Raw genomic sequence first — 23,581 nt, 5'->3', positions numbered from 1 at the left:
TGCTCTTTCTAAATTCAGGCCCCTGCAGTTGACCTGGATAATGCAGAGCCTTATTTTCCTTGCTGAACATTACTTCTGGTTTGTTAAGATTTTTCTGGAGGCTGGAGCTGTCATCTAACTCGCCTGTTGGGTGCTGTGTGTGCGTTGGATGAGGATAATTCCTGTTCCATCGCCCAGCTCACTGCTCAAAATACACATGGAGAGAGAAGAGCTTGGTGGACAACACACAGATTGTTCTTTGGTTATGGCAACAGTCCACTGGGAGCATTTAATGGTGAAAGAGAGTAGGTTTAGATTAGGTATTAGAAAGAAATTCTTTACAGTGAAGAAGCTAAGGCCCTGGCACAGGTTGCCCAGAGAAACTGTGGCTGCCCCATCCCTGGAATTGTTCAAGGCTCGGTTGGGTGAGGCTTTGAGCAACCTGGTCCAGTGGAAGGTGTCCCTGCCCATGGCAAGGGGATGGAACTAGAGGATTTTTAAGGCCCTTCCAAAAGTGCTGTGATTCTATGATTTTTCTAATTAAAAAAAAAAAAAAATTAAAAAATTCACTGCACTTCCTATCAATTTCTTTGGCCATGCAAACATGAGACCATCACAGGCGCCCACTGTCTGCTAACTTCTATAAAGAGTTGAAGCTTGATTGATGTGATGTGACTTCTTGCCAGCTGCATAGTGGCTGTCATTCTGGTTTTCACCATCACATACTTTCAGTGGTTTTATTCCACTGTCTTTACAGGAAATGGGAAAAAAACTGGCAGGTTTGCCATTTTCTTACTCTTTTCTCCACCTGTTTAGTAAATAGGCACAGCATGGGTCCTCCAGTCTGCCAAGAGGACCATGAATGGCTGTGATGCTGTTTCAGGCATTACAGGAAGAAAATTGCAGAATCCCAGAGGTAGGAAAGAACATCTGAAGGTCATCTTGTCCAACTCCCTCCTGAGAGCAGGGTTACCTGGAGCAAATCTGCAAATCTCAGGCAAATGATCAGTCAGAGCTTGAATACCCCCAAGGATGGGGACCCCACAGCCTCTTTGTGCAGCCTGTGCTGATGTTTGATGACTCTCACTATAAAAAAAAAAAACACAAAACAAATAAAAAAAAAAAACACTCCAACCCCAAAACAAGCAGGTTTTTTTTTTTGTTGTTTTTTTTTTTTTTTTTTTTTTTTTTTTTTTTTTTTTTTTTTTTTTTAACTGGAATTTCCTGTATTTCAATCCCTCTTGCCTCTTGTCCAGTCACTGAACACCACCAGGAAGAGTCTGGCTCCATCATGTTTGCTTCTTTCCATCAGATACTGAGAGACCTCAATACCACCACACCCTTCTCTTCTCCAGGCTGAAGAGCCCCAGCTCCCTCAGCCTCTCCTCATACAGGGGGTGCTCCCATACTTTGACCATCTTTATGGTCCCTCAGTGGATTCACTCCAATATGTCCATGTCTCTCCTCCTTTCTACTTTTTCCCAGTATTGTCTGGAAATAAATGTTCCAGCTCATGTCGTTCTCAGCCAAACTCAACTTTAAATATAAATAAATTGTCTAAAGTGCTGTTGTGGTTGAATTCCAGCTGGCAAGTAAGTTCCACAGAGCCACCCCCTCACCATCCCCAGCAGGTTGGTGGAAATGAAGGGGATGAATAAAAGTGAGAAAGCTCATAGGTTGAAATAAGAAGAGTTTAATGATTGAGATGTAATAATATAATAGTTATAATAACAATAATAGCAATAATAATAAACAACCAATTTCTTCCATACTGAAATCTCACCTTTCATTCCCACCACTAATGCTGCCCACCCAAGTGTCTCTAAATGGAGACTGATGGGTGTAGAGGTCTTAAATTTCATTTTGCCTGCATGGTTTGACTTACCAATATCTTTCCCAGTCCAAGAGATATGGACCAACTCTTTCCTTGAGATTCTACATCCTATTATTCTAGTCATGGCATGATTGGCTTGTACAGGATATACCAAGAAATAAGTACTTGATTTCATTAAAATACAAATTCATGTCTCTTTTAGTCTGGCTTGGATGTGGTTATTCTTTTATTTGTATTTCAGGTGATGAGTATAAAGCTGTGAAAAAAAATGTTTTTTCCTTCTTACTCTTCTTTTTTTTTTATTGTGTCTAGGATGTTAGGAAATGCTTGTTCCAATTTGTATGAACTGCCTTCACAGTAAATTGGACGAGTTTCCCTGAGGAGCAGTAGACAAAAGACTTGGGAAGTGCCATGGGGATGGGGAGGGAAATGCTTTTACTGCCAATCAAATTAAAGGCATTTAGATCTGCTCTTAAATTTTCCTGTAAATATATTACTGTGGGATAAGAATTTGGCTCCAGAGCTGTGTGAATAAGGGATGTTTCAATAGCTTGGTAGAATGGGGTGGGAGGTGGCTGCTAAAAAGGTTGGTTAAGCTACAACAAAATATTTCATTTTCAATTCTTTCCATTTTTCCTCCCTTACAAGGAGAAAAAGCTTTAAAATGGAAACACGTCCTGAAAATGATAAATCAACATCAAACACTTGGAGTGCTCTAAAAGCCCCCCTTCTCTCCCCCTTTCACACTACTGTGTTGGAGGAAAAATAGAAGCATTCACTGTTTGCCAAAACAACACTTGCCCAGTTGTAATCAAGGCATTTTACAACGGGGTGTAGACTTTCACTCCATGTTTGTTGTCTGTGGCCTTGGGAAACTCATGGCAAGAAATGTTTCCACTTGCTTATCTCTAAAAAGAGAGGGTGGGTCAGGAAAAATCTCTGTACAGAGGCTGTTTTCAAGCTGTTTGGTTGTCCCAAATCCCTGCAGTGGTCTTAAACTGTGGGGGATAAAGAAAATAATTCCTTATCTCTGCCCAAAGACTTTCTTGCAGCTGTCTTCCATGTGCCCAGATTTTCCCAGGTAAGTTTTGCTGGATCTCGGGTTGCATTTTGTGATGAAGGTTGTGTTGGTAGTTCTGAGCTCACCTGAGACCTGGGAGAGCTGAGGTTTGTTCCCAAGTCCATCACAGACTTCCCAACTGAATCTTCAACTAAATCTTGTGCGTTTTAGTGGTTGTGATCAAGAATTTCCACCAAGACGCCACAGAATCACAGAATGGTTTGGGTATGAAGGGACATTAAAGATCCTCTTGTTCCAGCCCCCTGCCATGGGCAGGGACACCTTCCACTATCCCAGGGTGCTCCAAACCCTGTCCAATCTTGCCTTGGACACTTCCAGGGATGGGAGAGCCACAATTTCCCTGGTAAATCTGTTCCAGGGCCTCACCACCTTCTGAATATAGAATTTCTTCCAAATATCCAATCTAAACCTACTCTCAGTTCAAAGCCATTACTCTTTGTCCTGTCACTCCATGCCCTACTAAAAAGTCCCTCTCCACCTCTCTTGCAGACCCTCCTGAGCTACTGGAAGTTGCTTCAAGGTCTCCTGGGAGAAAGTACAATTGTAGGGTGTATTTCCATGGAGCTCATGGTTTTGCAGTCTTGCAGAGCTGACACGATGGATTGTTTTGCTGTTGAGTGTCTTAGTTTACAGGTTTGCTCCTTGGTTCCTCTTGTTTGCTCCATTTCCTGTCTCCTTGAAACACACTCCAACCCTCACCCTCTCTCTGGCTGCTCAGGCTCTCACAGATTGGCTTCCATAAGTTTGGGCTGAAGACTGTTTCCCTAAAATGAAGAATTTCTGGCCTGGGGGCTCCTGCAGCCTTGGATGCCAATTATGTGTGCACGTGGTACACTGAGGCTGGCTGGGGAAGCTGCACTCTGGATTTTCTCCACTTTTAATGGATTTCGCTCCCAACCACTGCTCTTTCAAGGCAGTTGCACTTTCATCCTCTTTCATGTGTCTGGCCCAATTAAGGGAGGATGGTGAGTGATTTCTTTTGGTCCTGGAGTTCCGCTGTCTGGTGAATCTCAGCGCTGATTTTTTTTTTTTTTTTTTTTTTTTTTTTTTTTTTTTTTTTTTGCTTGGTTTTGAAACTATGAAAGAAAAAAAAAAAAAGGAGAATGAAGTACCACAGGTGCCTGAGGCCATCAGGCTGTTCCCAGTACAGTGGAGAACTGGGATTTTCTGGTGCTTTGCTTTCCATGGAAGACAAACCAAAGGAATGTGTCAGTATCAGTGCATCCCAAAAGAGACTTCAGCCCTTTCCTGAGATATCTATCAATTAGGACATCATGTCACACTTGGTCATGTGCCACAGAAAGTGGAGGCCATTGCCAGCTGTTTGCCTGTCAGAGGGAAGATGGCTGGTCCAGAACTTGAGAAATTTGAATATCCAAGCCCAGAATGAAGCATCACAGCTCATGTTATCCAGCTTAACACCCCAACATCTTTCTCAGCACAAGAAAGGATATGGAGCAGAACCAGAGGAAGCCACAAAAAGCATCAGAGAGGTGAACTAGCTCTGCTGTGAAGAAAGGCTGTACAGTTGGGGCTGTTCAGCCTGGAGAGGAGAAGGCTCTGGGGATTCCTTTGTTCCTTAATTAAGGAATTCCTTAATTCCTTAATGGTCTTTCAATACTTACGTATAAGAAGGATAAGGGCAGACTTTTTAGCAGCACCTGTAGTGATAGGACAATGGTTTTAAACTAAAAAAAAAAGAGTAATACAGAGTAGTTATAATGAAGAATTTTGGTTTATGGTAAGGTGAGTAAAACACTGGGCCAGGATGCCCCATCACTAGAAACATTTCAGGCCAAGGAGGATGGACTAGATGATCTTTAAGGGTCCCTGCTGACCCAAACCATTCTGATTCTGCCATCGCACCAGAAGTGTTGCTATTCTTGCAGGATTGTAACTTTTTTCTTGTGGTAGAAACACCAGTCTGGGGTGATTTTTTCATAGCCTTGGTGTAAATAAGCAGCAGCTGGGTTTGGTCCTGTATAATCTCCCAGCTCATGCAGCACCTTTATCTCTTCTCTTCCTTTGCTGCCATCATCTCCTTGCCTTTGAGCTGAACTGTGTTGATACCAAAGCCCTGGACACTGTTGAAATGCTGGAGGATGTCTGGGTGAGGTATTTCTGTGGATAAGGAGGAAGAAGTTGTCTTCCTCTGACTGCTGCATTTATTTTATTCTGCTGCTACTGCCTCAGGCCTTGCAGATTTTTAATTTTTTTTTTTTTTTTAACCAGCAAGGCAAAATAAATCTGGCTCCAGTATTTCTGCTGAAGGCCCAGCAGCTTATAGCAACAAACTGTCTCTTTTGAAAGCTCATCAGGGCTGCAGTGTGATGGATAGACTCCAGCCAGCTGTGTACTGGTAATGTTCCAGAAGACAGCATCACCTTTTTTTGATCGAGTGCTTAAGTCTTTACCTTCCAGCTCAGGATCTCAAAGCACTTTGTGAACAGTGAGGAATTAAAAGTTGCCCTTTATCAGTGGAGAAAATGAGACACAGGGAGGTCAAATGACTTGCTTGCCCTCAAAATCATTTGTAGTCCGGAACACCTGGATTTTAGTGCTTTTAATTTTTTTTTGCAGGTGGGCATCCTGAAGTTTGGAGATTGCCCTGTGTCTTTTATTTGCCTCTCAATCCTCTTTTTTTCTTAGGCTAATGGGGTTTAACTGGCTTTTAACAGGGCTATGTCTGTCTTTTTTTCTGGTTTTTTAGGTTTGAAGTGCACTCCAGCATCCATCACTATCCAGAAAATGTCTTATGGATCCATTGATGGGAGTGGATTTGGGAGCAGGAACCCATTTGGAGGCCCTTCGAGACAAGGCTATCAACCTCTCGGTGAAGTATTGATCCCTTGCTGTAATTTATTCCATGTGAGGACTGAAGTTTGACTTGCTCAGGTTCACTGTGGCTGCTGTGTAAATATCACACCCTCACCAGGGGTCGTTCCTGACACTGATTTTCAAAGGTGAAACCCAAACTTTTTCAGTTTGATCTGTGTGATTGAGGCCTGACATCTTACCATGCTCAGAATTTGAATCTGCGACATGGGAGAGCAGTACTAATGAGGGTTTTGGAGGAATTTTGGGGAATCAGAAGCAGAATACTCTCTAAAGTGGCTTGTGTCTTTTCTCATCTCCCCATCACCTTTACAAGAAGTTTGTCTCAATGGTTGTGCTAAGGCGGGCAGATGGAGGGAGTAGATGAGAGGATGCACAAAATACAGTGGGCTGTGCTTTCCCAGAGGATGACTTTGCTGTGGAAGCTGCTGGAGTCTGGGAAACATGCTTGGACATGGCAAACAGGATCAAAAACTCACTCAGGAAATGCTGAAACCTTAAACAGTGGCTTGCAAATGGCTGTGGATTCTCTCTTTGTGTTTTTTTTTAAGCAGAGGCCAGACCAGCTCTAGGGCTGATCTGGGCTTATCTAGTCTGGCCTTGAGTTAGTCTTTTCATCTGGGACATATCCTTCATTTTGTTCCTGGATCTGGCTTGCTCTTGTGACATGGCAAAGGGCTCTCTTTTCCTTTTTCACCAGGGAAGAATGTCACCACTCTCTGCACTTGCCTTTGATTTCAACGTTCACTAACACAGCCTGATTTGGTGTTCATGTTTTGAGGGTTACGAATGTTCTTTGGGAAACAATTTTCATTTTGCAAATAGCAGTTCTCCCTGGATGGAAATATATATATATATATATATATATATATATATATATGTATACACATATATACACATGGGTTTAAGTCTGACTTTTTTTTCTTCGAACAGGAAGAAGGTATTGAAGTTGTCTGTTCAGTTGTAAATAGTTTTTTTTAGGCTATTCTGCAAGGCAAAATTAAAGGCATAAAAGCAAGGAAGAATGGGATACTTGGGCACAATCAAAGAACCGTAAGAAAAGAGAATTGAAATGTGGATTAGACAAACAATGAATCTCAATGCATTGTAGCTTAGAGTTAAAAAAAAAAAAAAAGAATATTTATTGTGCTGTATGAAAGGACCTCTGTTTTTAATGCAAATTCACAGAGTAACTCAAGACACTTGAAATCTCTAAATATTTGAAGAAGTCCCTTATTGTGCCCAGCTTGACCACAGCTTGACAGCTGGAGCTGTGATGCTGAAGCCGCCCTTAGTGTGGCAAAGAGGAGCTGCTGTGGAAAATTCAGTTATTTTGAAACTGCCACAGTGTGTTGGCTGCCCAGCAGAGCCTGTTGATGTTCTGGGTTATGGCTTAGACTTGACTGCTGGTTTCCCCTCCAGGCTTGCACACATCCTGTCTGGTGGCATTGGATACTTCTCCAGGGTCCTCCAGTGTGGATTTTCCCAGCCAGCCAAAATTGGTTGGTCCCTTAGTTAAGCATCCCTGTGGAAAAGATTGCAAGGGGAGGGACCTGTTTGCATTGGCCAGGGCACCTTGGAGAAGTTTCCTTTCTGTGTGTCTCAGTCAGAGGTGGGTTTGTTCAACCTTGAGAAAAGAAGGTTTAGGGGAGACCTTTTCACTGTGTTGCAGCATTTAAAGGCTGGCTGCAAATGAGATGAAGACTCTCTTTTCACATGGCAAAGATGTGGGGTATTGGGTGCAAGTTACTCCTGGGGAGATTATCAGAGACTCAGAAAAGAGGAAAATGTTTTGCAATGGGAACAATCAGCCTTTAGAATAATCTCCCCAGAGAAGTGGTGGATTCCTGAATGTTGGATAGTTTTAAGGTTCATCTGGATGGAGTGCTGGGCCATCTTGTCCAGGCTATGCTTTTGCCAAGAAAGGTTGGATTAGATGATCCTTGAGGTTCCTTTCCAACTTGGCATTCTGTGATTCTTGTTCTATTCTCATCTGAACCCGTGTCCCTTTGCCACAGAAGATGGACACATTGGATGCCTTTTGTCACAGCATCCCCAAATATTGCCATTAATTAAGTGCCAGGAGAGGGTAATGCAACACTAATTATCTGCCTCCTGCTTCTGGACAATGGATGACTGGTTTGCTAAGAAAAATTGCCTTTTGTATTAGATCATGGTGTGGCTGGAACAAAGGAGCGTGGCCTTCCCACCAGCATTTGTGTCTCTGCTCTCAGCAGGGACAGACCTTGATGGGAATGTTCTGTGTGTGCTTTAAACCTCTCCCTCTCTTTGTAGATAATAAATAAATAAATAAAACCAGGTATCCCTGCAGGTAAATGTCCAACAGCGGTCCAGCAGTAATATTCAACATCCAACAGAAAACCCTGAGATACAGCAGCAATAAAGGTGTTGGGGGTGGAACTGCTTCATCTGTAACACAGAGAGCAAAGAAACGAGGGCTCAGGTTTAGTTTGGTTTTGTTTAATGAGGGGTGATATTGCCATGGGGGTTTCCTCTGTGTTTGTGCATCTGTTTGCCTTGGCTCTGTTTCCTCCATGCTCAATCCAAATGTGCAGCCAGGATGGGAAAGGTTAATTACTTGGAGGTGATCCCCTTGGCTCTGGGCTGATGTGATGATGGATGGACTCAGAGCCCGTCCTCAGGCCATGTGGAGGTTAATGTTGCTGACCACCCTAATTAGAGAGATCCACTGTCGCCCTGTTCTTTTAAAAGTTTTAAAGTTCTTTTAAAAGTTTTCTATACCTTCTGACATTTACATATTTCTACTAGAGTTCTCACTCACTGTTCACGTAAATAATGATTGGTTTGCATTCTTCCTTGTGGGAGGAGAGAATTAATAGACTGCTAGTTTAACCAGTGTAGTTGGAGAGGTGGTAATTTCATCCTCTGATCCACTACTACTTTTAGAATTCCATATATTGAGAGGTCAGAAATAAAACTTCCTCTTTTCTATCTTTTGCATCTTGAGTGAGCGCATGAGTTATTTTGTGTTGTAGTGCGACAATCCAGACGCCAATTGCAGAGTTTAGGGAGGATCCTGAGGCAGTGTTTTCGGAAATTTGGTTTGCTCTGGACACCTTGGTGTTGGAAAACTCTAGTTCAGACTCTGGTTTTGATGGTGGATATGCAGGATTTCTTGGGGAAAACAGAAACAAGTTGTTTTTTTTTTTCTTTTTTTTTTTCTTTTTTTTAATATTGGCAGGTTTTAGGAGGGGAGAGAGAGAAGTTCAGCAGAACTCAGATGTTCTGTGGCCTTAACCAAGGAGCACCCTGAGGTGTGTCACAAAGAAGGATCACCAGGATTACCTGGAGTAGAACACTTTGGGGGTTTGGTTGTCCCACAGCCACTGAGGGACAGCCAGAAGTGGCAGGTGGAGGCATAAGCCATGTTCTGGTCCCCAAAATCATTGTAAATCCACGTGTTCCCCTGTTTCTTTGTAGGAGCTTCTCTGGGCTTCATCTGGGCATTGGTGTTGCATGGACAAATTAGAAAGCAGGTAGTAGGAAGTTTTGGTTTTGGGTTTTTGGTTTTTTTTTTCTTTTTGTTTTAAGTTTAAACCTGGGAAATGGAAAATATTTACTTCAAAAATATTATTTTTTAAGTAATGTGACATGTCTAAGACAAACAGGGAGCAAACACTGTACAGCAGTAGGGATTAAACTCTGGATTCTTACCATGTGCAACCTGCACTCTCTACCACACTCAACCTACCTTCCCAAAACCATTTTTTGTGGGGAAAATGAACAAAACCTGCTTTACACAAGGAGGCATATAGGTCAGGGAATTTAAATAGTTTGGATTAAAATGCCACAAGACAGGAAATTTTTAACACTGCTTTTATTAACCTTACTGTAACCTGGACGTTAAATGCCAGCTCTGAAAAGGTAAGGTTAATTTCATATTCCAGCAGTGCACTGCTTCCAGGTGAGCCCAAGGGACTGCTGTGTCAGTGCTTAATTTGGCTGTGACTTCATTTAGACCATTTTCCCCTCAGTTTCTCCTGAAGATTTTGTGTGGGACTCTGGCCAGGGCTGTACTCAAGATATATCACATGTGAGTCTTTCTCCTGGTTGGATAAGGTTGGTTCTCTTGTCACTGAACAAAATGAGATTGGTCCCTGCAAGTTGTCCTTGGCAGTGTTCTCTGGATATAAATCACCTAATTACCATTTCAATACTTAGCAATTGTTAAATGATATTTTCTAACATACTTTTTTTTTCCTGGAACCGGGTCTGTGATTTTCTTTGCCCTCCCATCTCTACCACTCACCTGCCTCTGTGCTGCACCAACCAGCCCTTGGGTGGAAAGTCTTGTGCCAGAGCTGGCAGTGCTGTCACTGACCTGTCATGGAATTGTTTAGGTGGGAAAAGCCCTCTGAGATCCTCAAGTCCAGCCATTAACCCAGCACTGACAGGTCTACCACTAAACCAAGTCCCCAGGTGCCACATCTGCATGTCTTGTAAATCCCTGCAGGGATGGTGACTCAGCCACTTCCCTGGGCAGCCTGTCCCAGGGCTTGACAACCCTTCCAATGAAGAGTTTTTCCCAAATATCCAATCTGAACCTCTTCCTTACAGATGAACCACCCTTCTGTCCTCTCCAATCCCATTTTCCTCTTTTTCTAGCAAATCAGAAAAGTGATTTGTCTTTAAAAATGCACCATGGAGTTCATGGTTGCCTCCAAGTTTGGCAGAGTCATAGAGCTCCTGTGCTCAATGGGAGGGGGATGTTCAGATGATTGTGACTCCTTTGGTGGGATGGGGCTGGCAGAAGTTTTGTTTTCTGGGCAAAACTCACTCAAAAGCTCGGGTACAAACCAGCAACATGGCCTGACTGTGGGAAATAGCAAAGGTAAGAAGATTTCTAGAAAGGTAGTCAATAAGCAACAAAGAGAGTTTCTTTGTGATTGTACTGAGAGGGGGAAATGTGGGAAATAGTAAAGGTAAGAAGATTTCCGGAAAGCTGTAAAAGCAGGCCTTAGAAACAGAAAGAACAGAAAACAGAGCTAGCTGCAGCTGCAAAGTCTGAAAGTAGAAAAAGTTACAGTAGTGCAGCAAGCAAGGACATGAAACAGTAGCTTGAGTTTTAGGCTTGGCTAAGATAGACCTTAAGACTGCAGAAAAATACACTTAGCACGTTAGCAGAAGGCCTTAAGCTTAATAAGGAAGTATTTTGTATTGTTAATAGAGAGCAGACAAGCTAGCATTGTGTGTAGCAGGTGCAGGTGTGCTTTTAGTGATTGGCTAGAAGAACTGTCTGTGAGCTTTAGCAATGTGCTATTGGCTGGAAAGTTTTTCAAATGCTCTGTAACAAAGAAATCTTTGGCTGCTGCTGGCAGGACGTGTGCTGCTGCCATCTTTCTATTGCCTCAACCATGTAATGAGGCTGATGCTGCAACAAAGCTCAGGGAACGTGCCCCAGCAGTCCCATCCCATTGTGAAAAACCCCAACACACCTGACCTCCACGTGGCCTCACTGCAGCCCCAGGTGTGGTGTCAAACTGTGGGAAGGAATCCACTGCCAGCCTCACATCCTGATGCTGCAAAGAGCTGAAGCACGGAACAAACTCCTGTGTACACAAGGAGTCCCCCTGGGGTTAATTAACACTGAGCATGTGGTTAATTCTTCTCTCTTGTGGCCTGAGCATTGCTTTGGTTTTGCACTGGCTTCTTAAGTTAATTCCAGTGCTTGGAATGCTTTGCTGAAGGGAATTTGAAACCCGTGGTGGTTGCAATGAAAGGCATTGTCCAGAGGGGCTGGTGGGAGGTCCAGGTCTGGTTGTGGCAACTGTTCCTCACTGGGAAAGTGAGGAACACTATCCACAACCATGCATTTAAATGTCCTCAGGAAAGAGTGCTAGAAAGGGTTAAAAACAGTGAAAGAAAGCAAGAACAAAATTGTTGAATTTTTGGGGGACATTCAAAGCTACTCTGCAACATTAAGAGTGGTTTTTTCAAAGGCTGAAGTCTCAAACTGAAGGGCTGGACCAGATCACATTCAGTAATTTAAACAAACTGTGCTTTTGGGCTGGACTCCTGTCAAGTGTGGAATTACAGAATCATTAAGGTTCAAAAAGACCTCCAAGATCATTAAGTCCAAGCTTCAAAGAAGGAAGGACTGAAGATGTGACCTCCTGTAACACCTTTCCTCTGTCATGCTTAGATGGGTTCACAAATACTGCTCCAAGGCTTCCTCCTGGACTTGTCTCTAATTTGGAAAGCTCTAAACAATAATGTGGCTTGTCAAATGTTGTGCAAAACAACATTTGCGAGTATTAATGATTGACTTTGGCTTCTAAGTCTTGGGTTCCATCATATTTTCCTCAATTTTTGATCCCACAGAAGTTGAGGAGTTGGGTGTCATATTTAACAGGTTGTTAGTAAAGTGCAAGTTAAAGTCTAAGTGCAAACAATACAAACAATCATAGTAAGATGATCTCTCTCACTATATAACCCCAAAAATATTTTTGTGGCATCTACAGAATTATTTCATATTGTTTCTCTGCTATTGTGCAAAACTTCCAAAAATTATATATTTATTTACTTAGTCCATTTTCACTAGATTTAGAAGATCTTCTCTGCCTTATATCCACTTCTTGGAGATCTTAGCAATGATTTAATGAATTAATAAGACTAAACTTAAGAAAACATATTAAAGAATTATGAATAACATGTTTTAGAGCAACAGGAATTGCCAGGAGAATTAACATTCATACACAAATTGACTTTGAAACTGTTTGTTTTGAAAACCTCTGCCCTATCCCTTTTGGCACTTCTAACATTATAATAAATGTTTTGCTATAATTTCAGTATTTCAGGAATTGTAAGTGATTATGCATTTTTTTATATAACTAGCAAAATCAGAAGATACCATTGGAATAAATAAGTATTTTCATGACATATGTGATGGTGAGCTGACAAATTCTTAGCAGGAAAAAAAAAAAAAAAAACAACAAAACCAACAAACCAATCCCAAAACCTCTTGGGTAAAAATATTTTTTTTTTCTTTACCAATTTTATTTACTAGTCTTGGTTATCCAAAGCAATTTTAATACAAACATGTAAAACTCATCTTGGTGGTCACAGTCTTTGACAGAAATCAGAAATCAAAGACACTCACCTTTCCTTAGGCATTACAGCTGGAAATGCATTTAAATATCAGAACAGTTCAGAACAGCTTGCTTCATTTTCCACTCAATTACAGTGGAATTAGAAGTAGTTTAAGAAGATCCTCTGCCCAGAGCTGGCTTGTTGTGTGGGTAGAGGTGCCTTGGTAGGGAAAGGAAAACAGAATTAATATTGCTGGTGGAAACTGTCCAGTGGAAAGTGTCCCTGCCCATTGCAGATGTTTGGAACCAGATGTTTTTTAAGGTCCTTTCCAGCCCGGGCCATTCTGTGATTCTATAATTCCATGAATGTGCTTGTGGTTCCTTTCCTTTCCCAGTGCATGCCCAGACCTGGGGCTGCCCTTCTGGGATGTCTTTCCACATGGGTGTGTTTTCCTAAGGGAGAAGAGACTGCCCTGTGCTTTAGTTTCAGCTCCTGAAATGAATTTAGATCAATGTCTTTATCCTTCTAGCTGCTCTTTCAAAAGCTTTTCTTTGTCATGCAGGCAGAGGAAAGAAAAGTTTTATTAACAAAATAAAACTCAGCTACTGGCTCATTCAAACTTTGTACCAGCTCTTGTTTAAGCTGTTCAGACCCGGACAAGACATCAGTGATTTTAAACTGAAAGAGGGAAGGTTTAGATGAGATGTGAGGAAGGAATTATTCCCTGTGAGGGTGGTGAGACCCTGGAACAGGTTGCCAGAGAAGCTGTGGCTGTCCCATCCCTGGAAGTGTTCCAGGCCAGGTTGGACAGGGCTTGGAGCAAGCTGGGACAGTGGAAGGAGTCCCTGCCCATGGCAGGGGGGTGGAACTGGGTGATCTTTCAGGTCCCTTCCAACCCAAACCATTCTATATTTCTGTGATTCTCTGATCGATGCTTCCGAGATTCTTTAATTCTGTAGATGGAATCCAGTTGTGTGTTTTTGAAACTTCCTCAGTTTCTCGAGAGCACTTCTCTGGTCAGGAGAGCAGAACACTTCTCCAATAAGCCATAAGGGAGTGCTTGGCTCTATTATGAAATTCTTGCAAGTGCTGCAAAGCTTCGTCAACATTTTCTACACCACTGGGCTTCCACCCTGTGCTTTACATCCTGTTCTTTCCATCCTGGCAATATCCAATGCTTGGATAGGATCTGCAGCCTGTTGTTCTTGATCCGTGCCTGCAAAAAAAGTCCACCTGAAACAGGATACAGCTGAAATTGAGCAGTAGGATTGCTGCATGACCTTGTATGAACATCTGTCCATGTTTGCTGAATGGGGATCCATGGGAAATAGGATGAGGTTGGAGCAACCCTTCTGCAGCTGTTTGCTTTTCCATCAGAGCTGTCTCTACCTGCACATCCCAGTGCTCCCCAGTGTTCTGCTGTGCCAGGCAGATGTGCTGCCAGGATGGTTTCATTCTGAAATCAGGGGTAGAGCAGATGAGAGCTTGTTCCAGGTTTGCTGCAATATTTCCAGTGTCTGGGACGGTGGCTGCATCCCAGTTTGGTTCATCGAGCTGTCTCCCCAGGGAGGAAGCAGAATCAGCATCCAGACAGCCTAAATACTCCAGACAGCATTTTTCCTGAGGTCCTGCAATATGAATGGAAGAAATCCCAAACTTCACTGGAAAAGATGGTCTCCAGGAACAGATTGTCATTTCTAACACAGCTTTATCCACTCCATGTTGCATTTCCTTCCTGGGAAGGTGCTGACACTTTTTATTGCCCTTATGGCTACTAAAAGGTCTTTTTTTCCTATTGCTTTTTTGACTTTTTTTTATTAATGTGCTCATCAGGAAACCAAATGAGAAATTGAATTCAGCCTGGTCTGCCCTAGTTTGGAAATCCATGTACAGTGATGATCTGTCTCCTCCACTGTTGTGGTAGTAACCCCAGTAAATTTGGGAGTGGACATTCCTGGGCATTGGAAACAAAGCTAGAATAGTTTCTGGCAGGAATTTGCTTTATCCCAAGCATTCCCCAGGTGTGAATCAGCCACTGGCACAGCTCAGTTTCTTAGCCCAGGTGAGACTGTGCTACCTCACCCTGATCTTTGGCTGCAAACCAAACTTGATATTAACTGAATTGCTCCAGAATTATTTTTTTGGTTTTTTTTTTTTTTTTTTTTTTTTTTTTGCTGCTGCAGAATTTCTACTTGGGGTTTTGGCTGTGAGAGGGAACTAATCCAAAAAGTCTAAAACCTGGGATAAAGTTCAGGAAGGAAAAATATCTCTGTTGCCTGTGCTGTTGTGATATGGACAATGGGTGCTGCAGGACATGCTGAGGGAGATGGAGCTCTGCATGTTTGAGATGTTAATATATTGTTTGTATTAATAATATTAATATTTAAAGTAATAATAGATAAACCAACAAAATCTCTGTCCATGAATGCAACTTGTAGCCTGCCAAGTCTCTGATCTTGTGGAGAGCACATCCATGTCTTGGTCCCTCTGTAACTACTCCATGGTGTGCAAATCTCTTAACTTCCCTGTTTTCTTGTTTCATTCCCCCCCCCCATACTTAGTATTATCCAATTAAAATTCTCAAGGATGTAGAATTTCTTAATTAAAATAAATTTCTAATTGGAAATAAAAGAATTTAGCATCCTCTCTGTGTGAGTGAATTTTCCTTTTTCTCTTTGAAAATGCAAGTGGAGTTTTTATGGCATTACCTTCTGCCAAGAAAATAGGGATGGAGATTTATAGAGATACTGAAAAAAACACATATTTTGGTTTGGGACAAATTTGGAAGAGAACTTTTAAAGGGAAGATTTTTTTTAAAGGCCAAAATTTAGCGGCCTTTCCATTCACTTGTTCAGGAGAGAAAGATTTCTTATGAGAAAAGTGGAAAAAAAATTTCTTTAATAAGCATTCATAAGCCTTAAAAAATGAATAATATTAAACAATAAAACCTTTTGCTGTTCTGAAGAGGTGGTAAATTCAGAAAGTCTTTCTGTGGATTGAAGAGAGAGTTCTTTTTGTGGGTGTAAAGCAAAGGAGAGCTCATTTTCCTCCCCCTTTGCTCTCAGAGCCAGTGTTAAAAGTGCAGAACTTCATATCCAACATAAATAGAAGAGATGAGTGAGGATACAAGCATCATAAAGTCACCCTGGGACAACACAGTTGTAGATGTCTGGTCTGCAGCCCCATTCTAAGGATGTATTTATTTGCAGAACACACACAAATCTCACATCTGTACCTAATGGAGGGGTAGACACAGCTGACCCAAATACGTATGACACAAACAGAATTTGAGTGGACTGAAAAAAAAAAAAAAAAAAAAAAAAAAAAAAAAAAAAAAAAAAGGAATAAAGCTTTTATCCATGCTGTCAGTCCAGAAATATTATTTCTGAATATCTCTTCTTCCAGGTGATGCTGGCTTGGAGACTGACACTGGCAGCTAGAAGTGGGCAGGGATTAAAGATCAGCAGGGGAAGGACTCGACAGATGTAAGCAGGTAGATTGGGGATTAGGGTGAATTAGTGTGGATAGAAAGCATTTAGGAGCAAGGAGGGATTTTAAATTGGATGTTAGGATGTGTGTGTTGCAGATCTTCCCTAAATTTCTCTGTTAGGCTTGGATATTAATGGTTGGGATTTATGAGCACGTTCAGTGGCTGTTGGTGTGGCTGAAGGTGGTGGTTGGGTGGAAGAAGCAGCTTAAAGAGGTTCTGAGATGTGCAAGTGGTTGTGTAGGTGCTTGTAGAACCAATTTCCCATTATTTCCTGATTCCAAGCTGGAAAAATGTTTTGGGGATATCTCCATGTTTCTCACTTTTTTTTCTGGCTGCTGAGGGCTGCAATGGGATGGTGATGCTATTATTTTTTTTTCTATATGAACACATCCTAAGTACGTTAAAAATTCTTTAATTCTTTCTAAAGCCAATATTTTTAGTGGAAGTCAAGCTTGAACTGGTAGGCAGGTGATTCTTGGGAGATACAGTACCAGGATTAAAATATTCCCAATGGACTTTTTTACAGTTTATGTTCTATTTTCAGAATCTCTTTAAGGTCAGACCTCAGAGACCTCCAAGTACCTGATGATGCAGCTGGGGGTGTGGGAGGGGATCATCCAAGGTTCCCCTTTCTGCTCTGGAAGGTTTTAAAGGATCTCTTGAAATTTCCACCAATATGGTTTTGGAGCTTTTGTTTGTTTGGTTTGGTTTTTTGTTTTTGTGTTTTTTTTTTGTTTTTTGTTTTTTTCATAGCTGATTGCTCCTAAATCCCTTGGTGCCCAGCAGTGTGCTAAAGTGGAATAGTTCCCATGGATACTTCTGTGTGGTCATTTCTTGCTTTGAAATCTTCACCCAGAGATTTGGGAGTGGATTTTCAGAGAGACAAAGAATATTCCATACATGTGAATGCATAGAGCATTATTTGGTGAGGTGGGGAATTTAATTTTTTTTCTCTAAATGCTCTTCTCAGGTCCTTAGTGGAGAGCAGAAGAATGAAGAGCTGATCACAGCCATGCTGCATAAAATACAATGTTCTGTATTCTTTCTCCTCTCCTAACAGAGGTACAGGAATGGAAACAGGGATACAGCTGGCAAAGCAGAGGGACAAAGTTATGTAAAGAAGGTTTTTGTGAAGTCATAAATCCCTCTGAAGGTTTTTAAAGTCATAAATCCCTCTTTTGGGGCTGGGAATAGCTCTTGACTTGAACTTGGCATGTAAAGCAGGTCTGTTGCAAATGAAGCTGTGTGAAAGCAAGACCACTGAGAACCATCCCATTCTCCCCTAAAAAAGAGGTTTTGAAGGGAAAAACCAGTCCTGGGAGTCTGGAAATTTCAGACCTCCTATACTTTTCCACCTGTATGGAAGCAAACAAAGTGATGGGCTGAGCAAAGTAAGATTTCTGTTATCACTTTCTCCCACTTGTTTCTCTGAGTTCTTTTTTATTATTATTTTCACTTCTGTAAGATGGTGTAAAGCAGAGATTTAGAAAGAAGGTTTGCTGTAAAATACAGTTTGCAAAGAACTTGGGTTTATGACAAAATGCAGCAGAAAAACCCCTTTATTGCACTCCTGTAGTAGTCATTATTTCTTTAGATTTATTTCAGGTACTGCAGGAGTTAACCAGGTGGGGAAGGAGGAGATTGCTGATTTTCCTGAAGTGCTTTACCAGCCAGACTGTAGCCAGATGGCTGGGACTTTGAACAATACACAGATAATTCCAAGCCAGGATCTAACAACAATAAAATCACTAAAAATATACAGGATGTGTGTACCTGGGGGGAATGGATGTGCAGCGTGTGTGTGTGTTTTTTGAAATGTAATTTGGAGATTTCAGTCATATTGTCATTTCATACCTCTCCTTTTATAGTCTTACTGCTCAACCAAAGCGCTATCTATTCATATTTTTAAATTTTGGATCTGTTAACACAATTTCAGTATTTTCAGTGATTTTTTTTTTTTTTTTTTTTCATGTTTATGTTCAATAAGAAAATAGCCACTGTGGCAAACAAGAGCTTCCTTTTGGGAGATTGAAATTCCTGGAGATCAGAGAGGTTGGGCCACTTTGCATTTGGGGAATACCTGGCACCCTCTGCTCCCACAAGATGAGGGATTTTTATTGACGTGTTAACGTGTCTTAATGTCAATGCTTCTTTTTCCCTCCATATGCTCAGATTTGACTTTGTAAGAATCCAGCTTATTTTATTTTATTTTATTTTATTTTATTTTATTTTATTTTATTTTGATGATGTCTAGTTGGTGGGAGGAGGGCTTCTTGTCTTGCTGCTGCTCTCCAATTCTTTTGTTTCTGGTTGAACATCCTGTCCATTGTGGTCGGAATGGACCATTCCCCTGCCTTTTCTTTTTTTTTTTTTTTTTTTTTTTTAATTGCTGTGTTTTACTTCTTCCAGTCATGTCTGAGATGTCCTCAGAACTGAGAGAGAGGGAGTGAGGACAAGGCCAGCATTCAGCATCACCCTAGAGAGTGGCAGTGCCTGTCTGCTGCAGAAAACCTTAGAAAAACTCCTGGTAGCATCTCTCCTCCTTGGCATTTGCATCAGGGGGCTGTGAGTCAGTCAGGAGGGGTTTCTCTGCTGGAGCACACTGTGAATTCCTTTTTTGGCTGAAAACAAAAGCCAGTCTTGCTTTTGGGGAGAAATGCTGGGTAATCTGCTTGATTTGCTGTCCCTCTATTTCCTATTTCTAAAAATCCCGCCCCCTCCTTATCCAATGGTTTAGACGCGATAGGAATTCAGTTTTATTCCCACTGCCATCTTTTTCTTTCCATCTTTTCCCCAGTTGTTTTCATCCTCCATCTCTCAGTCCCTCTCTTCCTTCTGCTGCTTTCCTTGACCAGGTTTCCCAAAGCGAAGGCAATGACATTGTTTATTACATTGTTTTTCGTGCTGTATAAATACTTTCTCTAGTTTGGCACGAGCATACTTATGGTCAGTGCAGACTTAGGAATGGCTTCGTGCTCAAAGCCAACCCTTGCCCTGAAATCCCCTGGAGCTCCAGCTCTGATCTGCATCTGCATGGGAAGGATGGGCACAGCTCTCAACCACTTTCCTGGGCATGATGTTTCAATGCTTGACAACCATTTTGGTGAAGAATTTTTTCCTAAAATCAAATCTAACCTTCTCCTGGGGTAACGTGAGGCTGTTTCCTCTTGGCTTGTCCCTTATTCCCTGGGAGCAGAGCCCAGACCCCACCTGGTTCCACCCTCCTGCCAGGGAGTTGCAGAAAGTGAAGTTTCCCCCTGAGCCTCCTTTTCTCCAGGCTAAACATCCTCCCCTCATCCAGATCATCAAGAAATATAATAAATAGGACTGCCCCCAGTACTGAGCCACTCATGACCAGCCACTACCTGGATTTGACTCCATTCACCACCACCTGGATTTAACTCCATGCACCACCAGCCAGTTTTTTACACAGAAAACCTGTCTAATCCATGAACAGCCAGTTCCTCCAGGAGTGTACTTTGGGAAGTAAAGGATTCTCATGTGTGTCTTCCTTCCTTGACATGGAAGAGGGGAGGGAGGAGAGTATTATCACTGCTTCCTTGGAAGGTTTCCTTTCCTGCCCAGCCTGCAGACAGGACAGCACTCAGGAGAGCAACTCAAGAGTCAGGACGATTTGTCTTCTGTTAAATTTCTTCTGCTGTTGTTTTCTAAGTCATATTTATTCACCTGGGATGATTTTTTGGGAGCTGATTTGCCTTTCAACAATGACTGTGTCAGATCTAAGTGAAGCAGGAAAGGAAGGGAAACCTCTACAGCGAGCCAGAAAACGAAGATGATTTAGTGGCTGCCAGTCCTAAAGGGTTTTAATGCAGAGGTCCTGAGAAATCCTTAAAGGAGCGAAGATGTCAGATTCCAGCGTGAGAAGTAGCTCAGTTCCTGGGAGGAGGCTCTAACAGGCCTTTTAATGACCCCCAGTGGCCGAGATCAGTTTTATCTGCAGCTTGGCAGAAACACATGCCCACGGATGAAAGGCTTTGCAGCAGAAGCCGTGTCCAGAACTTGGCCAAGCGCCGGGAAATAACGTCGTGATTAACCCAAGCCTGGGACCCAACTGGAGTTTCCTTGAGGCAGCGCTGGTTCCCGGGCTGCAGCGTGTGAATGCTTCCCCCTGGGCTCCAGCTTGGCTTCCTCTGGCTGTGCCTGCATTTAGAAGATCAAAATATAGATCAGAACATTGGCTTTGCCTTCTGGGAGGAGCACCACCAGGTTTGAAAGATGAATCATTTAAAAATAAACATACTTGTGTTTTGTGCTCTAATGCAGGAGCTCTTCTGCACCTTTTTTTTTTTTTTTTTCTTACTTTCTTTCTTTTTCCTTTTCATTTTCCTTTTTTTAATATACTTGATAACTGGCCTTCAAACTTCAGTGCTTCAGAGGAAGGCCAAAGCTAATTTTCCATTTGGATGTTCTGGTGGGCTAAATGCTTTGCTTTTTTTAGAGAGGATGTTTCTATTTTCAGGTTAAAGGTTAGAAAAGGTAAAATGCTTATTGATACCTGCATTGGTATCAAACTTGTGACTGCTCTGCTCACAGATAACTTGTAAAGCTTGCTGCTTCAGGATTGAAAACTATATTTGAGCTGGAGCATTGAAGTTTGAGAAACAGATCAAGTGCTTGAGTGTGTTTGTAGACACCTTGATTTTCCTTCATGGCTGGCACTCATGAGGGAGCTTAGCACACAAGGCTCTGTAACCACGTATTTTGATACTAAGCTGTGTGCATAGCTTACTTTTAATGCTTTGGCATATACTGTTAAGGAGGTTTTTTGGTTGATTGGTCCAAAGTTAGTCCAGCTACCCATCAGTGAGTGGAAGATGCTGTGGGAAGGCATCACCATGGGCAAAAATTCATCTGAGCACAAAGAGGGACCAGTTATTTCTGTCACCCCAAATCATATACACAGCTCTAAGGTTGTGGTAAAGGGTAAGGAGATTGAACCCTTCTCCTTTTAATTATAAAAACCTCCTAAAAAATGAAGGCTTTGACAGACCATTCCCTTGTAGGTTATCTTTCCATTTTGTAACTTCTCCGTAGGTCCTGGAGTCAGGTGTTGAAAACATGAATTTCTGTCCTGATCCATTGTCTCAGATCTTGTATAATACCTGTACCTCAGGAAAAAAAATTATTTTGAGAAAAGTCCTTTAAATGTTCTGCTGGAAGAAGTTTTGAAAGGGAGGGTATAAAGAGGATAAAGAATCAGTGGATGTCTGTAGAACAGCACTGAATAAATTTAGTGAGATGAGGGACAAGGCAAAAAAAAAAATCATCTATTACAGATGTGGTTACAGTATCTGGTTGGAATGAACAGATTCATGGAACCTATAGAACAGTTTGGGCTGAAAGGGACCTCAAAGATCATCCAGTTCCCTCCTGCCATGGGCAGGGACACCTTCCACTATCCCAGAATACTCCAAGCCCTGTCCAACCTGGCCTTGGGCACTTCCAGGGATGGGGCAGCCACAGCTCCTCTGGGCAGCCTGGCCAAGATGAGACTCATTGCTGTCCTCAGAAGGAGGTTTTGGAAGGATTTTACATCACTGTCGTGTGTGGGAGAGGAAACAATTGGGGAAGGAGGAGAGAGATGGAGAGAATGGGTGTGGCAATCCCACATGGCAGAGCAGTCCTTAGTTCTTTACTCAGAGGGTGGTGAGACCCTGGCACAGGTTGCCCAGAGAAACTGTGGAATTCCCATCCCTGGAAGTGTCCAAGGCCAGGTTGGACAGGGCTTGGAGCAACCTGGTCTAGTGGAAGGTGTCCCTGCCCATGGCAGGGGGGTGGAAGGAGATGGTCTTGGAGGTTTCTTCCAATTCAAACCATTCTGTGATTCCATGATAAGACTCAGGAAATGGGACTACCATCCTCAGGGCAGAAGAAATGGAGAACAGCAAGTTGCCCCATCTGCATTTTTCAATTTCTTCCCAGTAATTAGGGACAGGCCAAGGTAAAGTTGCAGCCACACTTGGGTAAAAGTAACTTTCCTGGTCAAACTCTGCAAACATTGCCCAGTGTTAGTGTGAGATCAGAGGAGAAATGTTTTGTGCACAGTGAGTTTCCCACTCCTGAGACTGGAGCAAGAATATATCACTGACTTTGTTAATAGGAGAACAAGACCATCGTGGAACAGAGCAGAGTGCTCATTTGGACATGATCTCCTGACATTCCTGGTGATTGCATTTTTTTGCAGGATCAAATACTGACTGTCTTTTGAAGCTTTCATAGTGATTCTTCAAGGTCAACTTCCTGTGCTCCAGAAGGGACCCAGCTGAATGGTAAATTCTGTGTGATTGAAATCTGCAAGGCAGAACCCGTGTCCTTGCCTCTGCAGTGACATAATTTTGCTCTGAGATGTTGGAGCGGGCACACACAAATGGATTGTAATATAGCAGGCATGTTTGATGTCCTGTCTTAAATCCCAAACTATTAACTTAATTAACGTTGTAGGCTCTTAACACCTTTCCCCACTTGCGAGCTACCTTGCGTGAGACTGGAGAATGATGCTGCTTCACCTTTCCTGGCCTTGTTGTGGCAGAAATTTGTGCTTTTTGGTCTGTATTAATTATTTCCCTCTCAAGGTCCTGATCAGTCTTTGATGGAGAGCTCCACGTGGGTTTTTAGCTCTGGGGTTATGCAGCTCTCTCGCTTCATGACAGGGGCAGCTGCACTTAGCCTGTGTGTGTAGAGGTATATTTGTAGATATACAAACCAAATTCCACTTTCTCAATGTTTCAAGGGTATTTTAAGGGGCAAATGAGTTTTTTTTTTCTCCCCTGTAAAGGTGGATAATATAAATATGCACTCTTTTTATCTCCAGTAATACTGTCCACTGACATAACCAGCCTAGTAATGTATTTGTTCTTTTTAGGGATATACTGGTGCAGAAAAAGATGCAAATTTGTTCTATTTGATTTGTTGTTTGAGTGGACAAAGGGGAGGATGAGATGGTTTAGCTGCCATCCAACGTGGACAGTAAATTCTGTTTGAGCAGTGCAGTGATGTGTCACTGAAAATAAACTATTTGGAATGTGTGATTCCTTAATCAGATGCTTTTGGATATTTCCAAAGTGTTCAGATTAGATCTGAAGCTTTTTCTAAAATATATGGGGCCCAGAAGTCCCCCAGTTATTCAATAAGAAGGTCTCCACCTTTCCTCCATAGGAGAAAGGGATGTCGGAATTGTAGACTTGTTTTTTCCTAGTGTTCAGGACAAAACTGAAGAGTTGGATCCCCCAAGGTCTTACCTCAGACCTGACACTGATTCCATCACAATTTC

At 42.1% G+C, this 23,581-nt stretch overlaps 1 protein-coding gene across 16 annotated transcripts in view; it reads left to right on the top strand.

The window, feature by feature from the left end:
- TSNARE1 (t-SNARE domain containing 1) overlaps positions 1-23,581 on the top strand; it is a 456,023-nt gene that overhangs the window by 95,259 nt on the left and 337,183 nt on the right. For all 16 annotated transcript variants that reach the window (XR_008430352.1, XM_053939861.1, XM_053939852.1 and 13 more), the window contains one exon: positions 5,605-5,727. Coding sequence is in view for 15 of the 16 variants with exons in the window: in XM_053939861.1 (XP_053795836.1) it covers positions 5,643-5,727 (85 nt within the window). In the remaining variant the exon portion in view is untranslated. The remainder of the gene's footprint in view (positions 1-5,604; positions 5,728-23,581) is intronic.

This window comes from Vidua chalybeata, chromosome 1 (genome assembly GCF_026979565.1).
Source record: "Vidua chalybeata isolate OUT-0048 chromosome 1, bVidCha1 merged haplotype, whole genome shotgun sequence".
In the NCBI taxonomy this organism is placed as follows: Eukaryota; Metazoa; Chordata; class Aves; order Passeriformes; family Viduidae; genus Vidua; species Vidua chalybeata.
The sequence above is the reverse complement of the archived record's forward strand: the minus strand, read 5'-3'. Positions and strand labels throughout refer to the sequence as shown.